Source organism: Cyprinodon tularosa, unplaced genomic scaffold (assembly GCF_016077235.1).
Source record: "Cyprinodon tularosa strain WSP-4 unplaced genomic scaffold, ASM1607723v1 ctg539, whole genome shotgun sequence".
Taxonomy (NCBI): Eukaryota; Metazoa; Chordata; class Actinopteri; order Cyprinodontiformes; family Cyprinodontidae; genus Cyprinodon; species Cyprinodon tularosa.
The window spans coordinates 1,177,164-1,196,788 of NW_024039273.1; the positions used below are offsets into that span (position 1 = coordinate 1,177,164).

Below are 19,625 nucleotides of genomic sequence, written 5' to 3' on the forward strand. Positions count from 1 at the left end.
GCCTAGCTCCTCCAATCTGCCTATCAGATGCTGTGGGATGATGGTGTTGAATGTGACTAAATCCATAGGTGGATAAAAATATACGTTATGACATTCACTGATGACTAATCAAGATGCTGCAATGTATACTTCATGACAGAAAATGAAGTGCTCAGCAACTTCTAAGTGTTCGAGAAACATTCTCCAAAGAATGTGGACAAAAAGTTACAAGATTGAGAACAGACAACAGTGGGGAATACACGTCAAAAGAATTGCAAGAATACCTGAAAGCTTAAGGCATTGGCCACGAAATGTCTGTACCCCATAAACCACAGCAAAATGGTTTAGCTGAAAGAGAAAATCTGACTTCAGTTGAAGCATCAAGGAGTATGATGTCTCATGCAAAGCTGCCAAAGATGTTTTGGCAGAGGCTGTGGCAACAGCAGCCTTCGTGTAGCACAGGTTACCCACCTCAGTACTGAAGCAACAGACCCCGTACGAGAGATGTTGTGGCAGAAAGCTGAACATTAGTCACATGGGTGTTTGGCTGTGTGGCATATGCTTATGTTCTAGACGTAGAGAGCAGAAAGCTCGACAAGAAGGCGGTAAAGCTTTGTTTTGTGGGATATGCCAACAATGCCAAGGGCTATTGTCTGTTCGATTAGGAGAAAAGGAGGATTCTGATTCGCTGGGATGTCATCTTCATTGGAACAGACTGTGAATGGAAACAGAAAGTGGAAGTGTCAGTGATGCTGGCAGTGGTCCTGGTGAGAGAGGAGCATCAGCTGATGTAACACCATTCAATGAAGTTCTGAGGAAATGTGGCAGAGTCAAAAAGCCCCCAAAAGGTTATGGCTATGATGAGTTTGCAGACATAGGAACTTATGAACTTTATGCCAATGTCCGTAGTGTAAATGAACCAAGTGAACTAAACGCTGAGGTGTCACAGCTCAGCCAGGATGTGTCCTCTGAGAGGAGCTAGATGAAGGAGGTGCAGAAGCCAGGAAAACCTCACAAAGCTGCAGTCCAACTTCTACGGCAGAGTCATAGACATTGGCTCTGCATCAAAACCTCCAGCTCAAACTCTCCAGAATAACAGCTGAAGGAGAGCTCCAGTAAGAACTAGCACCAGTTAGAGAGAGCCAAGCAGCAGCACCAGGAGCTGCAGGCGCTGCAGCAGAACACCAAGGGCAAACTGAGGGAGGCGCAGAATGACCTTGAGCAGGAGCTGAGTCAGATTGGCGATAATGGCCAGAATTTTCCGAACCTGGAGGCTTTACTTCAGAAAATTAAAGACATGAGCCAGCTGGGAGCTGAGAGGGAGAACCTGTGTGCCAAGACCCAGGCTGGGGAGGGAGAGATGGCTGTGCTTAACCAGCTCAAAGAGAAGAACCATGCTCTGCATGAACAAGTCGCACAGTTGACCGACAAGCTGAAGAACTGATCAGAGAGCAACAAGAAGGCCCAGGATAACCTTCACAAACAGGTCCCAAAGCAGAAGACTCAGCACTGCTCAGCCTAGGACGGAGATCACACCCTGGAGACGTCAAGTCAGCGAGTTCAGCACTCAGTTCACCATCAGGGAGGAGAAGGCTTCCCAGCATGCACTGCAGGACAAACAGCAGGAACTTCACAAAGCTCAGAAGAAGGTTGAGGGGCAGAATCAGAAGCTCAGAGAGAGACAGGAGGTGTTCCCTGAGCTGGAAACCAATCTGAGAGAATGTAAGGACAAATTCAGGAGAGAGATTGGACTTTGTACTGTGTAAAATTAAATGGGAATGCAGTGACTTTACAATGCAGGTCAGGATGGTTAATGCTGCCACCTTGTGGTGTACTGTATGTTCTTTTGCGGTTCAATAAATGCTTGTGAAAATTCAATACAACCCTCCTTCCCTCAGCTTACTCTGCCTTCAGCAGCCTCAGCAATCTCTCATCTCCACATTAATGCAGCCCTCATCTGCTTTACAATCACTGTTTCACACTCTCCCCCTGCATATAGGCTTTCTGGCTGTCATAGATACCTGCTGGGTTCTTCTGTTCATCTGCCTTGTTTTCCTTTGATCTGTTCTTCTACATTTTCCTGCCTTTATTACTGTGCTAGTCCTAAACCTGTGAGTCAGTCACTGGTTCATGCAAGGTTAATAGCATTTCCAAAGCTTGCATTAGTTCACTCCCAAACATTTGTTCAGCTGAATCAGAGGAAAATGTAGCTTGTTCTACCCTGAGAGACATCCCCTGTTCAAACAGGCAGGTCAAGACACAGTTTTCTGAATCCATACAACGGCACACCCATGTAATGGCATCCACAACACCGAACCTTTTACATGAGATCCTTAATTAAACTTCTAGCTTTTAGGGGAAACAAGTCATCTTCAGGATTTTGACTGACTGTCCAGCAACCATTTAACTTCAATCAACATCATCAGATATTCTTTAAGGGAGCAGCTTGGATGCCGTCCAGATCCAACTCCGCCCCTACCTCTCTGACTATGAAACCAAAGATAATCCTCAGTGGTTTGAATGCTTCCTGCGTTAGCTGGTACATAAATCAAATTTGCATGAATCAAGAACAACCCTCAGCTTTGGCTCGCACACAATGGGAATTCACCTCGGATCCTAATCCCAGTGCCCGCAGTAGATGAAGTATTAGTTTAACAATCTCACACATAGTTTAGCAGAGTTTGTTTTAATTAAGCTACGTTCAGAACGCACGCAGCAGGAGCAGCAAAAACGTGCGACTGAAGCATCTTTGCTGCTCTAGCTGCGCGGTAGAAAAGTGGGTCTGATGCGTGTTGGATGGAGCTACCCTATTCTTCTTTGCCTGTAACAATGGCAGCTATATTTGCTGTGATCAGTGGGTAAAAAGTAGTTTGAATATTTTTTAATTGAGAAAGTCCTGAAAACTTCATCTCTGCAGTCAGTTCATCTAGATTACCATCCTGCCTTCAAATATTATTTCTGTCAGAGCCGCTCAGACACTTGTACACTGGCGCAGCGCTGTCACTGGGAATCCAGTTCAACAGCAGCCTCTGGTCCGGTCGCCTCTTCACGGTTTTCCGCTACTGTTCACAGCGGCTGGAAGGCGTCTTTCATGTATGTAATCCAAACTGCAGGCACCAGAATAAAACAGGTACTTCGATAAACGTTAAACGCTAGACGTTAATAAACTGTTTCAGAGTAGGGATCATAGTCTGTCTCCCTGCCAGCTCCCAGATCAGCTCCTCTGATTGGTTGATGTGTCAGAAGCTCACAACGCGCCGCTTCAGCTTCTCTTAACGCGCTGCAGGACCTTTTGGTGCACCAAGATGCCAGTCAACCATTGACTTTGCATTTAAACTAGCTGCCTCTGCTGCTTGTGGTGTGAACATAGCATTAGTATTAAGGAACAAATTAGTATTTTGTAACAGGATGAAATTCTGTATTCTAAAGGGCAGATTATACTTCTGCATCCGCACACATCAAATGTAGCTTGGGTCTTTTGCTGGTATGCTTCTGCAACGTCGGTATGGAATTTATAGGGACACACAGCAGTTTCCCGCCAAAGCGCAGGTGGGAGCCTATTCGAGAACTCACAAGAACTTCACGTATTTATCTCTAAGTCTCTTCCACCTTTGTAAACAATCCTTTGGATCCCGCTCAAGGACTTGGCTGATCTCCCTCCAGGAGTTGGCATCTTTATATAAATAACAGTATTTATATAATTTTCTGAGGCATCGTACAAGTGGTTGTACTTCCGAACCTCCTCGATTAACCTTTTGTCCCCCATTGTACTTGTTACTCTGTTTTTAAAAATGGTGCGCCCCGGTACGAATCAAGAAGGATGGCCACACAGACAGCCGGAAAAGCATACCAGGGACCAATCACAACTGTTAGTCTGCGCACTTCTGCTTGAGGTCTGCGCAGGTTTGCGACCGTCCAATGCAGAAGCAGTTAGAGAGAGCCAAGCATAAATTGACCTTTAGCCACTCTTTCAAAAAAGTTAAAAACAACAACAACCTCAATGACTCCCCATTATTAGATGGTGGACCTGTTTTCGGTTCAATTTGCAGATTTTCTAAGCCATAACAAGGCTTTTGTTGGGCTACTCTATAAGCCTGGAACTCAGCGCTGGATGGGAAGCGAAACGACTTCAAATTTGGAAAACAAAGTCCAGTGGATTGTTTTTTTTAACAATTTGTTGTAATGTCTATGACCTGAATGACTGAGAAAATTCATCAACATAGCCACTGATTACGAATCAAATTTAATTTTAGGGCATTAAATATTGGGTACTTGCCACTTTGGCAGGTTGGATTATATTTACTTTTTAATTGTATTTTTCTTAAACATCATCTAAACCAATAAGAAAAAAACAAAATGGGACTTTGTGGCACTAGATGTTCCATGAGCACCCACTGAGCACAGTGTTTGCTTGTTCATGTCCGATGACACTTCAGAAAGGCGGTTCCTGCAGAGAAAAAAGTTGTGAAGCTGTTTCAGCACATTCAAAGCCGCAGTCTGCAGAGCAGACAGAAAAAATGGCAGTTTAAAGCACTGTCCAACCCTATATTAAGCGACTTTTCAGACCCTCTAGAGCATGGTGGGCATTATAAACATTTTGGGGGGTGGTAGATGTGTTAGGGCTGGTATTGGGGTGCCATCATTTTGCTTGTACAAAATTAGTTTTAACTCTAAAGTTTTTACTTTCATAGTTTCCCCACACAAAATAAAGCTGCTGTCTCAGTTGAAGAACCCGAGTCCGATACTTCCACAACTGGGTAATAGTGAGGAAACCCTGATGTTGCATAACTGTCCCTTCAGTGTCCAGGTAGATGAGACCAACATGGTCGACAACAATGTCCTCCTGATGGCTTATGTTCATTATGTGTGCAGGAGGGGCCTGGCTGAGAATTTTCTTCCGAGGAATACCTTACCAGAGACAGAGGAAGGGGAAACCATGGACTCCGACTTGACTAAGATCCTGCAGAAGAGGGAAATCCTGGTATGATGAACATTATTGCCTGCGCCAAGGGTGGAGTGGCAACTATGGCTGGCAGATACAACATGGTGGCCAAAAAACGTATCCCCATCACTCCACCAATCCCTAGACGTTGCGTTCAAGGCAATCAACGAAATAAAAGCATAACAGCTCAATGGTCGGCTCCATACAGAGGTGCACATCCTTGAAGGCTCAGCTGGGGTCCTGTCGCCTTGACATTTTTTTACATCTCCTATCTCTTCGGGAAAATAAACAAGGTCACATTGGCGCTCAAGGGGTGATGCAGCAGACTACAGGTAAAAAGCGAGGTCCGCTCTGGTCAGGTCCCCAGTCCATCACAGGGCAACACAAAGCCATACGTCAATTCACACACACACACTCACACCTAAGGACAATTTAGAGAAGCCAATTAACCCAACGGTCATGTTTTTTTCGGACTGTGAGAGGAAGCTGGGGTACCCAGAGAGAACCCAGAGAGAAGGGAAAACATGCAAACTCCATTCAGAAAGACCCCAGCCCAGGAATCCATCTTATGTAAGGCAAAGGTTATAGAAACTGAGCCACCATACAGCCACAGGTTTAATCAAATGAAACCAAATTTTCTAACAACAAAATTGTGGCTAGCAAAAATGCTAACTGGCAAGTAACTCTGAAAACCACTAGCCACCGTGGCAAGTAAAAAAGTTAATTGTCAAGCCCTGGATGCCAAATATGGCACCTCGCTTTGCAGTTAATTGCAAAATTAAAAGATATTAAAGCTTGACTAGATTTTGTCTTAAACCTGAGCCCTGACTTAACTACCTGGCCTGAGACATAAATCTTTTTCCAAGCTTTTACCTTATTTACTGAAATGCAAGAAGAAGAAGAAGAAAAAAACGCTTAATCATATTAGTGCAAAATGTTATTGAGGACTGAATAACATTGACAGGGGTTTGAGCAGCACTGCGTTACTTTTAGCCACAAGGGGCGCTAGACCTATAATTTCCAGGATCAGCTCCACTGAAGGCCACAGAAAACCCCTTAATTCAGCTATTTTCAACTAATTAAGTACTTGGTTTGGAAGTTACAAACTGCTGCTTTAAGGCTACGTTCACACTACAGCCTGAAGTGACCCAAATCCGATTTTTTTGGCCCATATGCGACCTGTATCTGATCTTTTCATGGCTGTCTGAACAAACCCAGGCCACTTTGCTACGTGGTCCTGAATCCAATACGAATCTGATCTTTTGAAATGCGACCTGTGTCTGAATGGCCAGGTCGCATTCATCCAACCTGAATGCCCTTAATACCCGACCTGCTCAAGGTCATTCCAAAAAGGATCAGCAAGAAAAACAGACGATTATGTTTAACCATCTTGAAAAGATTGTGTTTTTATGGTTGGAAAATATCGCTAGATGCTCTCCGGCACTACCATCCATGTTTACTTCTCTAAGCACAGAGCACGCTGGCTTGTGATGTCATTGCATCCTCTACTGCGCATGTGGGATACTTGCGTTGTATGACTGCAGTTCACACAGGAGATCACATACAAGTCGCATATATTTGGAAATGTGAACGGCAACACAAACAAATCAGATTTCATGAAAAAAATCGGAATTGAGCATCGAGGCCTTCAGTGTTAGGCTAAGTGTAGCCTAAGTCTCCACAAAAGAAAAATTACTGAAATTATAGAATTAGATTAGATTACTGTAAATGGATATTAGAAGACTGATATTGTGTTATTGAAATCCCCATTTAGTAATTTCCACTGTAAAGAATGATCTAAAAAGCAGTTAAGGTTTCTTGAATGTGCAGGTAAATAAGATAAGTTGTAAGAAAAGCTGGGAGAAGATAACTAATTCATTTTTCTTATTTTAATTGTAAATCATCTTATTCCATTGGGACATTGTCTTACCTGATCAAATGAGGGAAATATACTTATTTTAGGAAAAACAAACTGCTTTAACTGCTTTTGTAGGTTTTAGTGTTGTTTTAGTGTTGTATCGGTAACGGTGAGTACCAACAAATAGGACACTAATACCATTTTGAGAGCCAAAACGCTAATCAACTATTATCAACCATTCCAGGTAGGCAATAAAAAGTTCTACTGGATTCACTTTGTTTTAGTCTTTTTCCTGCTTCACAAAGGTAGGCAGCAGCTTGACAAAGCCATGATGGCAATTATTTTACATCCATGCAGTTCTTCATATACACACACACACACATCAATTTCAAACAGATGGTATCGGCCAATACTGCACAGCCAGATATCGGGTATCGATATCGGGGCCAAAAAATGGCATCGGCACAAGACTACTTAGAATCAACATTTTAATTTAGCTTCATTTCCAGCATATATAGCAAAACTGAAAATAATGCTAACAAAACAAACAAACAAAAAAATTAATAATCCAGACGTCAAGCTTGGCTCTAAATTGTAAATATCTCTGTTGTGAGCTTCTCAAGAATTAAGTTTCCACCATCTTTATAGTCATTAGAAAACCATTAGGACGTTTTGTAGAAAAGCATAAAATCTTAAAGATTAAAGCAATGGTTGTGAGGATCCCTTACCTACTCTGAAGTTTGGAGCTGTCAGCGTGTCTGTGGTGTGGCCGTTCTCACTGATGATGGTGGTGGTGTTTCCCTTCTCACAGTTGTTGTGACATCTGCTTCCTATGCAGGTCACCTTGCAGATGGTGGGTGTGAAGACCACCTTGATCCTTCCTGTCTGGTTCCCCAGTGCTGCAGATAAAACAGCAAAAACCAACAGGATTGAGAGCAGATGGAGTCTTCTTAGATCCATTGGAAGTTTAAATTCCTTAAGGTTGAATCTTGTGAAAACGAAAAGCTGGAACTCGAGTCTAAACAATGAGAAAAACTATGCCGTCATTAACATTTCTGAGAAACTTTAGACTGTGTGCTCCTTCAAAGAGCTCCTGCCTATCTGTTCCTCCCCCGCCCCCTCTCTTTAATCCGACAGCAGCTCTGAAATGTGAATGACTAGGAAGAAGAAAAAAAAAACATGTGGGTGAGGTTAGCAAACAAAACTCTGGGATGTTATACAGCTCTTCATCACAGGCTAACTTTATTTCACAGCAGACAAAACATGGAGCTTACTTTTGGCTCTGTGCGCACAGAGCGTCTGCCTTTCAATTGTACTTTTATCTCATGTTCAGCTGACTATCCTCAGAACTTCTTGACCTCACATAAAGATGAAACCTCCCACGTAATCCACTGCTGGAAGCCAGAAATATGACCCGATAGGGCTTTAACTAGCTTCTCCCTATAAGGCGTCTTTTCCACACCCTCAGGCCCACAGAATAGGAGGCAGGAAGTAGCAGACACCTTCACTACACTGCATACTATCCATTAGTTCACAGAGTGATACTCCTAGAAAGGCTTCTCTGCTACTTCTATCCGACTCCTTCAGCTCTGCCTAATGCCATGTGTGATCACCGTGCACTGGTTCTTTGCATCTCTGTGCGTCTCCATGGTGTGCAGCTTTGTCTGTGCCTGTCAGCTGTTTCACGCCTCAATTATAGAATAAAGTCAAGGAGCCAGCAGAGGATTTTATGGACCTCAAAAGCAGAAGAATTTACTGCGTAGAATCGGACAGGCTGCTGCAGATTTCCCTTTTACAAAACAGGACCTGATAAAATGAGAGTTTACAGGAAGATGTTAATGAAATGCATGATTTTCACTGGAACTTACCAATCACAAATTAATCTGATATAATTATTTTTTTCTCTATGGGTTTTTTTTTTTTTCTCGGATCTTTTTTTTCCAAGTAAAGTTGCTAAACATGAAAAAATAAATCTCAACAAATGCTTTTCATGTACTCTGCTTTGCTGAAGCTTAGGAATCTATAACTGTAATGTTTGTTCTTTAGCGAACATGTTCAACTAGTCTTGGATTACTTTGAATCATTTTATTTTAATCTTGAGGCCAGAACACACCGAATCCGATTATGTTTCTGGTCCGACAGAAAATCCTAGTTTAAGGCTGGTTTATGCTCAGAAACCAGGTGGACTGCGTGTGTGTCGTAGTTAACGCAGATATACCCCTGCCCCTTCCAAAGACACTCTGGTGCACCTCCCAAGAATGGTAGGTGACCGCAGACAGGAGGCCTCTGATTGGTCAAATCTAAATCCACTCTACTCTATGCGTATTTCCTGTTTGGTACCTTACCGGCTTGTTTTGTTTGTATGACCGCCATTGTCGAAAATGATTTGTTAAAATGGACCAACTAGAAGAGCGAGGTGCGTGCGAACGCTGGGACCCTTTTTCCACCTGGATCCCCACTCTTTTTCGCCCTCATGTCCCTCCGTTGTCGCACAAACTTCCCCCAGTTCCTCACTGCCTCTGCCGTGTCTAGACCCACAGCTGGTTCCTGATTGTCCCTTGTCCACGCTTCAATATTGGGCATAAATCAAAAATATCTGCATCATACCTGCATCAAGGTCACTGCGACACAATGCTACAGGGGTATACCCAGTCCTTTGGAGTAAGTGTTAGAGTTAGGTATGAGTTGGTAATGGTAAGACCACAGAAATGAGGGTTAGGGTCAGTAGTGGATTAGGGAGGCGGCTACTTGGGCTACAGCCCCGAATGTTTCCCCAAGAGCCCCGGATCTCACTTCTGAGCTGATCTGAGTAAAATGTGCAGTACTGGAATTCACCACATGGTGGCAGGCTGTGCAGGAAAGCAGCCTGTAGCATTACCACGCAGAAGAAGAAGTTGTCACTTCTTCTTGAGACTCATGGCTCTGTTCGAAAACCTAGGACGCATCCTTAGAAGACCGGATTCGAAGGCTGATTACGTCATAGCGCGGCGCCGAGGTCTGGTCGGATTCCAAGAGTCCTCGTTATGCGCCCTTAAAACGCGTCCTTCTTTTTCCCGATTTGAAGGACGGGTCCGATGTATCCTCGGTATCCTTGGATATCCCAGGATTCATTGCGAGACCAAGCAAGCTGTGATCAGAGTAAAGGTTACTTGGCGCCGAACAGTGGTGAAAATTGGAAGTTCAGTTGAAAAATTGTTGTTTTAATGGTTATTGAGTCAGATATGTGGCGGTAGTGTTCGATTTATCTAAAGGTTTTTATCTGTTACTGTGTAAATGGGTTTGGCTGTAATTTAAGGACAGATTCTAATAGATCTGCAGTGTGGGGACTGTAAATCTGATAGGATTTTTATCTTTTTATTGCTGTTTTGCACAATATGCTTAACTACGTATTTTTTGTTTTTGAATATTAGAGATTTTTCAGATATATTTTTTATAAATACATTGTTTAGATTTACTTATATCTTTTTACCCCTTTTATAGAATAGAATAGAAAATCTCCTTATTGTCCCACAATGGGCAAATTTACAGCAGCAGAAAGATTATTGAAATGGTCACACAAATGTGGAGCTTAGAGAAATGTATAAGAATAACATAATAGGGAAGAGTTAAAATATAAACAATACAATTCTGTAAAGTGTTTTAACAATATAAAACTGGAGAATAAATAACCAACATGCAGCTATGGACATTTTTACAGTAATGGATATTTGAAAATAGCAGCAACATCAGAGATGAACAAAATGACAGCAGCATGTTATTTAACTGACTAAGGTTTCTATCATTACATTTGATTTTATTTGTTCCTGCTCCCGGTGGATGGAACCTTTATTCCACTCTGGATTCTTGTGAGTGTAGTCTTTGTTCACTTTACAATAAAAAAGAAATAACTAAACAGTTTTGAAAACTTCTGTATTCATTCTTTTTCTGCTTTGTGTGTCAACGTTTACGGTTGCTAAGCAACAGAGCATACGGCGGTAAAACCCGCCGAAGGGTGGACCTGTTCGAATATACAGCCAGAACTCTTCCGGTCTCCTTATTTTCAAGGACTTCGAAGGATCCAGTCTAGGTAGACCGCGTCCTTGGAGGATGCGTCCTAGGTTTTCGAACAGAGCCGATGTCTCAGCAATATGAAGCTCTGACCGACTTCCAGACGTTCTTTGTCCCGGTGTTTCATGTTTCCCTTGTGTCGGGAGCACGCTTTGAAGCCACACAGGCCGACTTGGCGGATAGATCGATTTCTTAGTAAAAACAACTCATATAATCATGTCAAGGTTGTAACATCCAGTTTAATCGCCAACTGTTGTTTACAAAATTGTCAAATAAATAAATAAACGAGGTCCTTTTTAAGCTGTTTAGTGTTGTTTTTTTAAACGCCAGGAGAATCTGTCTTTTTCCAACTTCTGTCACTTCAGCCTGACAGAAATAAAAGTCACCAAACACTATTTTCCAACATGTAGTGAGTATTTATCATTTCTCATTGGTGATATAAGAGGATGGAAACTGGCTGATAGCAGGACATAAAAATTAAGAGTTCCTCAAAAGATGTGAGTGTGGACTTTCTGGTAAATGCCTTTCTAATGTACAATATGACAGAATACTGGATTATAGTCATTTCTAGTATCTGATGAAGATTCTCAGTCATTCAGGTCATAGTCATTCTGTAAAAGTTCAAAAAAATCCACTGGACTTGGTTTCCAAGATTTGAAGACATTTCGCCACCTCTCCAGGAATTGAGAAAGCTTCCTGGAGAGGTGGCGAAACGTCTTCAAATCTTGGAAACCAAGTCCAGTGGATTTTTTTGAACTTTTTTCTGAACTTTTACGGAATTTCTAGTATCATGATGTCACACATAAACAATTGTTGAGAATTTGAAAACAGTTGCTCTTTATTTCCCAAAGATATGGGAGGAGGAGAGGAGAGATATTTCAGCTGCCTGAAATAATCCGTTCCCCCTCAATAACATGGGAAGGAATTAATTTAGCTGCAAGTCTTTATCTGTGTTTATTCCTCTCTTCTTCAACAACAAACCCTGTGGATTTGGTGACATTTAATCATTATTTGCCAGAGTTATGAGAGGGGAATCATAAATTTTAACCACCTGATATAATCCGTTTCCCTTTTCTGTTCAAATGTTCATCTAACAATTTACAAATATTCCAAAAAAAGTAAAAACCAAACAAAACCACTTTGTTTTCCCAGTTTAAAGATGCTTGGTTCTCCATACAAAACGTTTTCTCAATTTAAAATGTCTGGAGTAGCATTGCTCGAATTGAGAATTGAAAATACAGATCATAAAACCAATTGTCATATTTATTTAACCTATTTTGGATTTCAAAATACAAAATAAAAGATGCTTCAAAAATAATATAGAAAAAATAATGACAGTTTCAAAATTCACAGGATTTGTTCATTTTTTCCCATGTTATGGGGGAATGGATTATATCAGGTGGCTAAAATATTTGGTTTCCCTCTTATAACTTAAATTATGATCAAATGTCACCAAATCTACAGAGTTTGGTGTTCATGAAGCGAGGAATAAACAAAGTTAAAGACTTGCAGGTAAGTTGATTTCTTTCTGTGTTATGGAGAGGAATTGTGATGTGTGATAGCATGTAGTATTCTAGAAATGTCTTTAATCCAGTAATATGTCATATTTATTAGAACAGGATTTACCAGAAAGTCTACAGTCTCATCTTCAACCTGAGGGCTAAGCCCCTGAGCTCCCAGAATGCTAGATCATCCCCTGGTTAGGGTGAGGTATGAGTTGGTAATGGTGAGGGTTAGACCAAAGAAATGAATGTAGTCAATGGAATAGTGGTTTCAGCCAATACTGAGAAGGTTATTCAAGCCAGACCTGGCCAGCCGCGCGGGTTTGCTGCATTCATATGCTAATTAGGGCCATTAGTACAGCTGATCGCTCTCCACATACGTCAGAGTCTGTTTCTGACAATTTGTGGCACTGACAAACGGCGACAAGCGGGGGTTGCAAATTGTTGGAAACTGACGACAATCAGGAAGATCTGCGGGAGTTTACGGGGACGAAAATCTCACTTTTCATGCAGTGAAAGGATTGCGTGGGAAAATGTTTGTGTTTTCTGCTTTGAAAGCTTCCATTTGTTTCACAAGGTAATCAAGGAGTAAACTTGGGCAGGATAGAGAGTCTGGATCTCACAGATTTAATCTATAAGGAGGCAATAACTTTTTTTGTTTTTCGGCACTAGTGGCTTGTTTAATGAACAGTAGACTGACAGGAAAAGGGGGTATGAGAGAGGGGGAGAGACATGAGGGAGAGGAGCACAGGCCGGTTTCAAACCCGGGTCGTCCGCATTGAGGACTAAGGCCTCCATACAGGGGGCACTAATCATTGCACCACCAAAGCACGCCACAGAGGCAGTACCTTTCTAAAGGCCTACTACTGCTAAGAACTTAAAGTGCCAGAATATGTGAACCTTTAACAGCATCTATGTTCCTTCGCTCTGGGATTCAGGAGATTACAATGGCTGGTTAGAAAGTATCAGAAAACAAACATGTTATCTTGAAAACGAAAATCTCTCTTAAAAATGTCCTACATTAATAATGTTCCTAATCGGTTAGTGACTGGCTCTCCAAGAATGCTCATGTTTCCAAGACAATAGCATGTCGCATGTACTTAGAAGCAGTTCCCTCTGCACAGCTACATGAAAACTCCCCGCTCTACACATTTCACATCTGTGCCTATGTCGGTTTGCACATGCTTGCTGCAGACTCTCAGTCTTTTGGAGCATATGGGAAGGAAGTCAGCGGCACTCAGACAAAAACACAGACATCAATCAAGTTAAAACCAGAAAAGATCATGATTCGCCAGTCTGGACGGAATCTAAAGTGAGGAGAGAGAAGAGAGGAAGACATTTTTTTTTTAAAATCTTTTATGGATTTTCTAACAAACGTGAAATAACCTGGATCTAACAGATACCCAAGGTGGCCCCTATAGCAGTGGAAATAGTAAAATGAGAGCGCTCTTTCAGTGGAATATATAATTGTAGATCTATGATGGCTCATTAGTAGTTTAATCTCTTTTTGCAGTGATGGAAATAACATTTAAGTGATGATAAAATGTTGTGGAAAATTAAACCAAACATTGCTTTAAATGACAGAGAATGGGAACAGAGCTGCAACATCAGTGAATGTGAAACTATCACGGGTGTGATGATCTGTAGGTTTTGACTTCTGATTTTTTTTATTTTGGATTCTTTCAGCACTTTATCTTTTGTATATTATTTTCTATAGTTCTTGCCATATTCAGTTATTTTCGCCATTTTGAGTGCCATCTTAGTTAACTTCCTAATGCTAGTGGTTTCTGAGGTTACTGATTTGCACAGTTTAGGATGAAGACGGTAATTAAACACTCAGAAAATTATAAAAATAGGTCCATCAGGGACAACTAGGTCGTGGGTAAATACAATATTATATCCAATTTATTTTTATTTACATGCTGTCCCCCCCTGCATTATTTTTCCATCCATCCATCCATCCATCCATCCATCCATCCATCCATCCATCCATCCATCCATCCATCCATCCATCCATCCATCCATCCATCCATCCATGTTCTTCCACTTTATCCGGGGCCAGGTCGTGTAGACAGCAGTCTAAGCAGAGATGCCCAGACTTCCTGATCCACACACACTTTCTCCAGCTGCTCTGGGGGGACCCAGAGGCAACACCAGACCAGCTCAGAGACATAGTCCCTCCAGCGTGTCCTGGGCCTTCCATGAGGCCTCCTCCCAATGGGACATGCCTGGAACACCTCCCAAGGGAGGCGACCAGGAGGCATCCAGAACAGATGCCCGAGCCACCTTGGCTGGCTCCTCTCGTCGTGGAGGAGCAACGTCTCTACTCCAAGCTCCTCCTGGGTAACTGAGCTCCTCACCCAACCTCGAAGGGTTCACCCAGTCACCCTGCGAAGGAAACTCATTTCAGCTGCTTGTATTCGCGATCTTGTCGTTTTGGTCATTATCCAGATCTCATGACCATAGGTGAGGGTGGGAATGTAGGTTGATTGGTAAATCGAGAGCTTTGACCCCCCGACTCAGCTCCCTCTTTACCGCAACAGTCCGATAAAGCGACAGCATCACTGCTGATGCTGCACCGATCCGTCTATCGATCTCACGCTCCATCCGTCCCTCACTTGAGCTCCTCCACTTGAGACAAGGACTCTCCGCTTTCTTTCCATAGTCAGATTTGTTGATGATGAGAATGCACTTAGTAAAGTTGAATAAAACTGTATCAGAAATGAAAGTGATTCTTAGGACCGCCTCAATGCATAATGCCACTGACCTGCAGTCTGAACACATCCTCAAAATTAAGAGGTTTTGTGATCTGAGAGTTACATAAAACATATCATAAATGTACATAAATGTGACTGTACCAGTAGGAGTAACATTTATATATCTACATTATCAGAGTGTAAAATGCACAAATAAATTATTAAATGTCCTTAAAAAATCAATATAATTATAAATGAATATAATCACATCACCTTTTAGGTATAAACAATTAAGGCTCTTCAGTCAGTTGTGTTATTTTTTGAGTCACAAGCTGAAATGTTTGTAAAGCCCAGTTCTGTTACCTGAAAGCTCCTCATTCTCTCCACGTCCTTCTTGCAGAAAGAGCTCAATTGAATGGAACTTATTTCCATAGCACCAACTCACAACACATGCCAACTCAAGACACTTTAAAGAGACGATTCAACCAGATCATTGAATTGTCTCTTTAAAAACAGACCTTTTGCATGACATTTCTCTTGAGTTTCAGAACTTCCAGAGCCAGACTGGATGAGAAGCCTGCCTTGGTGTGAGCCAAGCTGTGACCCCTGCTGTGAGCCTGAGACAAAGAAACCCCTTTCTGTTGGCCTGACTGCTGAGCTGCAGCTAGATGAAACTCAAGCCTTCCAAATGGAAATGGACAAAAACGTTTGCATGTCTGGCATAATTAGGGATAGAACAAACAATATGTCTTCTGATGATGTTGATCATTTCATGTGTTTACCGATGAGTAAAGACAAAGCTAATAGGATGGACTGCATGCTACGCTATGGACAAGCTTTATTCCATAAGGGTTAAACACTGATATAACATTAGTGTTCATGTCTTCCTCAGATGCTCGTTACATTTCCATTACCAAGAATGACCAAGAGTCATTTAGTGGAATCCTGATGTCTATTCACTGCTAGCTATTTCAAAGAGGGTAAAGAATAATTTAACTAAAGGTTCTTGATTAAGCAAATAATTTAATGAAACATTATTTGGCCAAATAATGTTTTATTCACCTCATGGATTTGTATTGTAAAATGGTCTGGAAACATTACAAATGCTCTAATTTAGTGAGAAGCTAATTTGATCATATCCCAAATTCTTCCAGATAAACTTTGGTTTCAAACACAAAATGTTGGGATCTGGAGGTCTGTCCACTTTCTCCACCAGAGGGCGTACTAGATCTCCTGGTGCCCGAGCTGATTGCAACCACCTGTCGCTCATCTGCTCATCAGGAGATCAGTATATAAGGAGGCAGAGGACGTCTCTCCAGTGCCAGAGTGTTTTGCCAGTTATGGTTATCAAGCCTGAGCCAACCTGCCTGTCTGAATCTCTGACTCCCAGAAAACCTGAACCTGATCTGTTTTCTCCTCTCTGCTTCCTAGATTGAACCTGCCTGATACCAGAAACCCAGAAGAGTTTCTCTGTCTGTTCTCTGAAGAACCCTGGAGAATAATCCCTGTCAAAGACCTGCCTGTCCGCTCTCTGAAGAAACTGGAAGGGAAAACTCAAATCAGAACTTGCCAACACTCAAACCAAGCTCTGCCTCCGCCTAGCCCTCTGCCTGCCAACAGCCTCTTGACCCTTCTGGTTCCCCCCTCTGCTCAAACTCCTGAACAGGTACAGACCTGCAAACTTTCATCCTGCAAATTACCTGGACATCCACTAACTCCTCTGTTCCCCTCTGTAGTGAACCCACTAGTGACCAGTCCTGGATCTGATAACCCCTGGATCTGTTTATTGATTGTGCTCTAACTTCAATAAATCTTTGAACTTTTTCCCAGTCTCTGAGTGTTTCCGCATGTGGGTTAGGCAATTGAAGCCCAACATGACACAAAATCCATCTTAATCCATACTTCCCTTCCTCCTTGTACATAGTAGTTTAGAGAGTTTCACTAGTTTAAGTCAGGAGTTTTAAACTGAAATATGTTTGACTTGGAGCTGAATGATTTTTGTTAATAAACTCTTATATTTTGAACAGAAGTTGTGGTGAATTCTTTTTTTTTTTTCGTTTATTTGATAGGGACAAGTATGTTTCATGAATCATGTCACACACTACAACATTTTAGCTAAGACTAATTCTCAATGCCTGTCCCCAGTTAGGCTTTTACACAAAACGCAGTGACTGTACACAAGAACAACAGAACAAATTACACACTAAAACATCACAGAAACAATATCTGGTCAGTTAGATTACTAATGTTCACATGTCTGACCTCTCAATAAAAAGTCTTTTAAGTTTATGTTTAAAAAGGACCCAGTTTGACTCTCCCTTCAGTTCTGCAGGTAATGTATTCCATGTTTTGGTGCCTTGTACAGTGAAAGCTGATTGACCGAAAGAGGTTTTGCATCTGGGTATGTGTATGTATGTGCAGAATTATCTGTTTGACCATGATTAGTGCTCAAATCACTCTTTCATTCATTGTTCTGACACATAGTTAGTAGGGCTGTGTGTCATAAACAATATATAACAGCTGAAATAATATCTGATTAAATAAGATATTTACCACCCCAACGGGGGAGGGCAATAAACATCTGAAAGTATCAGAAATAAATCCGAAATTCCCAGCTGGCAGGGAATTGAATAGAATATAAATCCACAACATTAATGTGGCCTCGAACCTGGATTGGCATTGAACAAAAAATCACAGCATTTAAAATTGTTTAGTTGTTCACACTTAGACCCTCCCCTTAATTGAATAATTCCACCAGCACCCGGTGTGGTGGAATTATTCATTTTTTTGGTAAATGTCTGGTGTGGACGGGAGGTTTTGTAAAATGATTTTTTTAACACTGTCTTAGAGCTTCAGACATTAAATAGTTGCTTTTTGTTTCTGCTAAGTTGCAAGACATTTTTAGTAATTATTTTGTTTTTGCTTTTACAATCAATAAGCCAAGTTTTTTGGAACAAAAGGCGACACTGTGGTTCTGGGGCAGCCACAGCTTGGTGGGTAAAAAATTAGAAGGAGTGCTTAGAGTTCTGGGTATTAATAAGTAAGTATTTGTGCCTGGGAGTGGCTAAATGTACATATGTACTCTGCACATATATGTATATGTTCCATAAGAAACATCGTCTTTTTGGAGCTGGGTTAAATTTTTAATACACTAGTTGGCAATGTTGGTGTTCATTGATTCAGTCTGTAATTCTTTTTAGCAGTCTGATCTATAAACATCAGTCTAAGACAAACTAAAAATGCTTGTCATCATTCCTGTAGAGCGATCAAAAGGACTGAATTCTGAGAATCTGCCCTCATGACCTGCAGTTCCTTAATAAAATCTTTTGGTTAGTTTTTCAACATGAAATCCAAACTGTAAAACAAAGAAAAGCTGAAGCTTTTGGAGCTACTCACCATGGAGGGAGTTGTGTCCCACTGTCAGAGGGATTGGCCGCTCAGGTTGGGGATAAACACGCATCTGTGTGTGTGTGGTGTGTGTGTGGTAGTATTTAGGCTTGATGACGTACTGCTGACTCTGTCCAGGGTGTATTGGCGCAGGATGGATTCTGGAAAAAACAAGTTGAGCACGAATGAATTGAACAGTTCATGTTATTCACCAAACAATATCACGAGTGTTACACGCATATTTTCCACTCAAACACCATCTCAAGAGCTGCCAAATTATTCACGTTTTTTTTTAAACTTGCTTTGTTTCTTTGTCACAGGACAGAATTGTCAGCAAAAAAAGAAAGTGGACCAAAGAACTGAGCCTGTAGATAAACTGAAGGTCAAATAGCAAACCCACGTTAACTCTGCAAGTCTGCTTCTGGTTGTGACAGGCAAGATCAGAAAGGGCCTAAGTTATCAAATATAATAACAATTATAAGTAAAAAAAAAAAATCACTTAAAGGTCACAGCAACAAATCTTTTCAAAAAGATACATCTTTCAATAATACATCCACATAGCAGAAGAACCAATAAGGATTCTGGGAGCTGTAGTCTTACATACATTAATATTGGAAGTACAAGAATTAGGAGATATGTATCATGAGTTGCCCACTGTTTTAGTGAAGGAAAAATGGAGACAAGTTTTTAAAAATAAAATGGTAGAGAAAAAAATGTTGACAAAGGAAACAATCCACTGGACTTTGTTTCCAGGTTTTAAGACGTTTCTCTTCCCATCCAGGAAGCTTTTTCAATCCAAAGTGTCAGAAATAGCATTGAGTTTGAGGCTTTATAGAGTGGACCAACACAAGGCCTTGTTTTGGCTTAGAAAACATGCAAATTGAACCGGACCAACGGGTCCACCCCTTTGGAATGGGGGTCGTTTGAGTTCTTGGTTAGTCTGTAATACCTGATACCTGTCTATGTCCGTTTCTCAATTCACTAGAAGTAAGGACTTGTGTTCTCGCCAAGTATGTTCTTGAGAAGAACACAGGAAAGTGTGGACTCTGGGAGAACAGGAGCATGCAGCATAAATCTGGGTCAACTGGAACAGAAGCGTACTGATGACATCACCACACGCTTGGCTCTTTCTGGAGCTGCATTTCACCTCCTGTTATTAATAGTCTCTTAATAATTAATAAATTACTTTTTTCATTTATTGAATATGAATAATA

General features: G+C 41.4%; 1 protein-coding gene across 1 annotated transcript in view; it reads right to left on the bottom strand.

Annotated features, from left to right (window-relative positions):
- ltbp1 (latent transforming growth factor beta binding protein 1) overlaps positions 1 to 19,625 on the bottom strand; it is a 116,212-nt gene that overhangs the window by 56,717 nt on the left and 39,870 nt on the right. Inside the window, exons 4-5 of the mRNA XM_038304601.1 lie at positions 18,421 to 18,572; positions 7,508 to 7,678 (exon numbers count right to left, since the gene is read on the bottom strand). Coding sequence (XP_038160529.1) covers positions 7,508 to 7,678; positions 18,421 to 18,572 — 323 coding nt within the window. The remainder of the gene's footprint in view (positions 1 to 7,507; positions 7,679 to 18,420; positions 18,573 to 19,625) is intronic.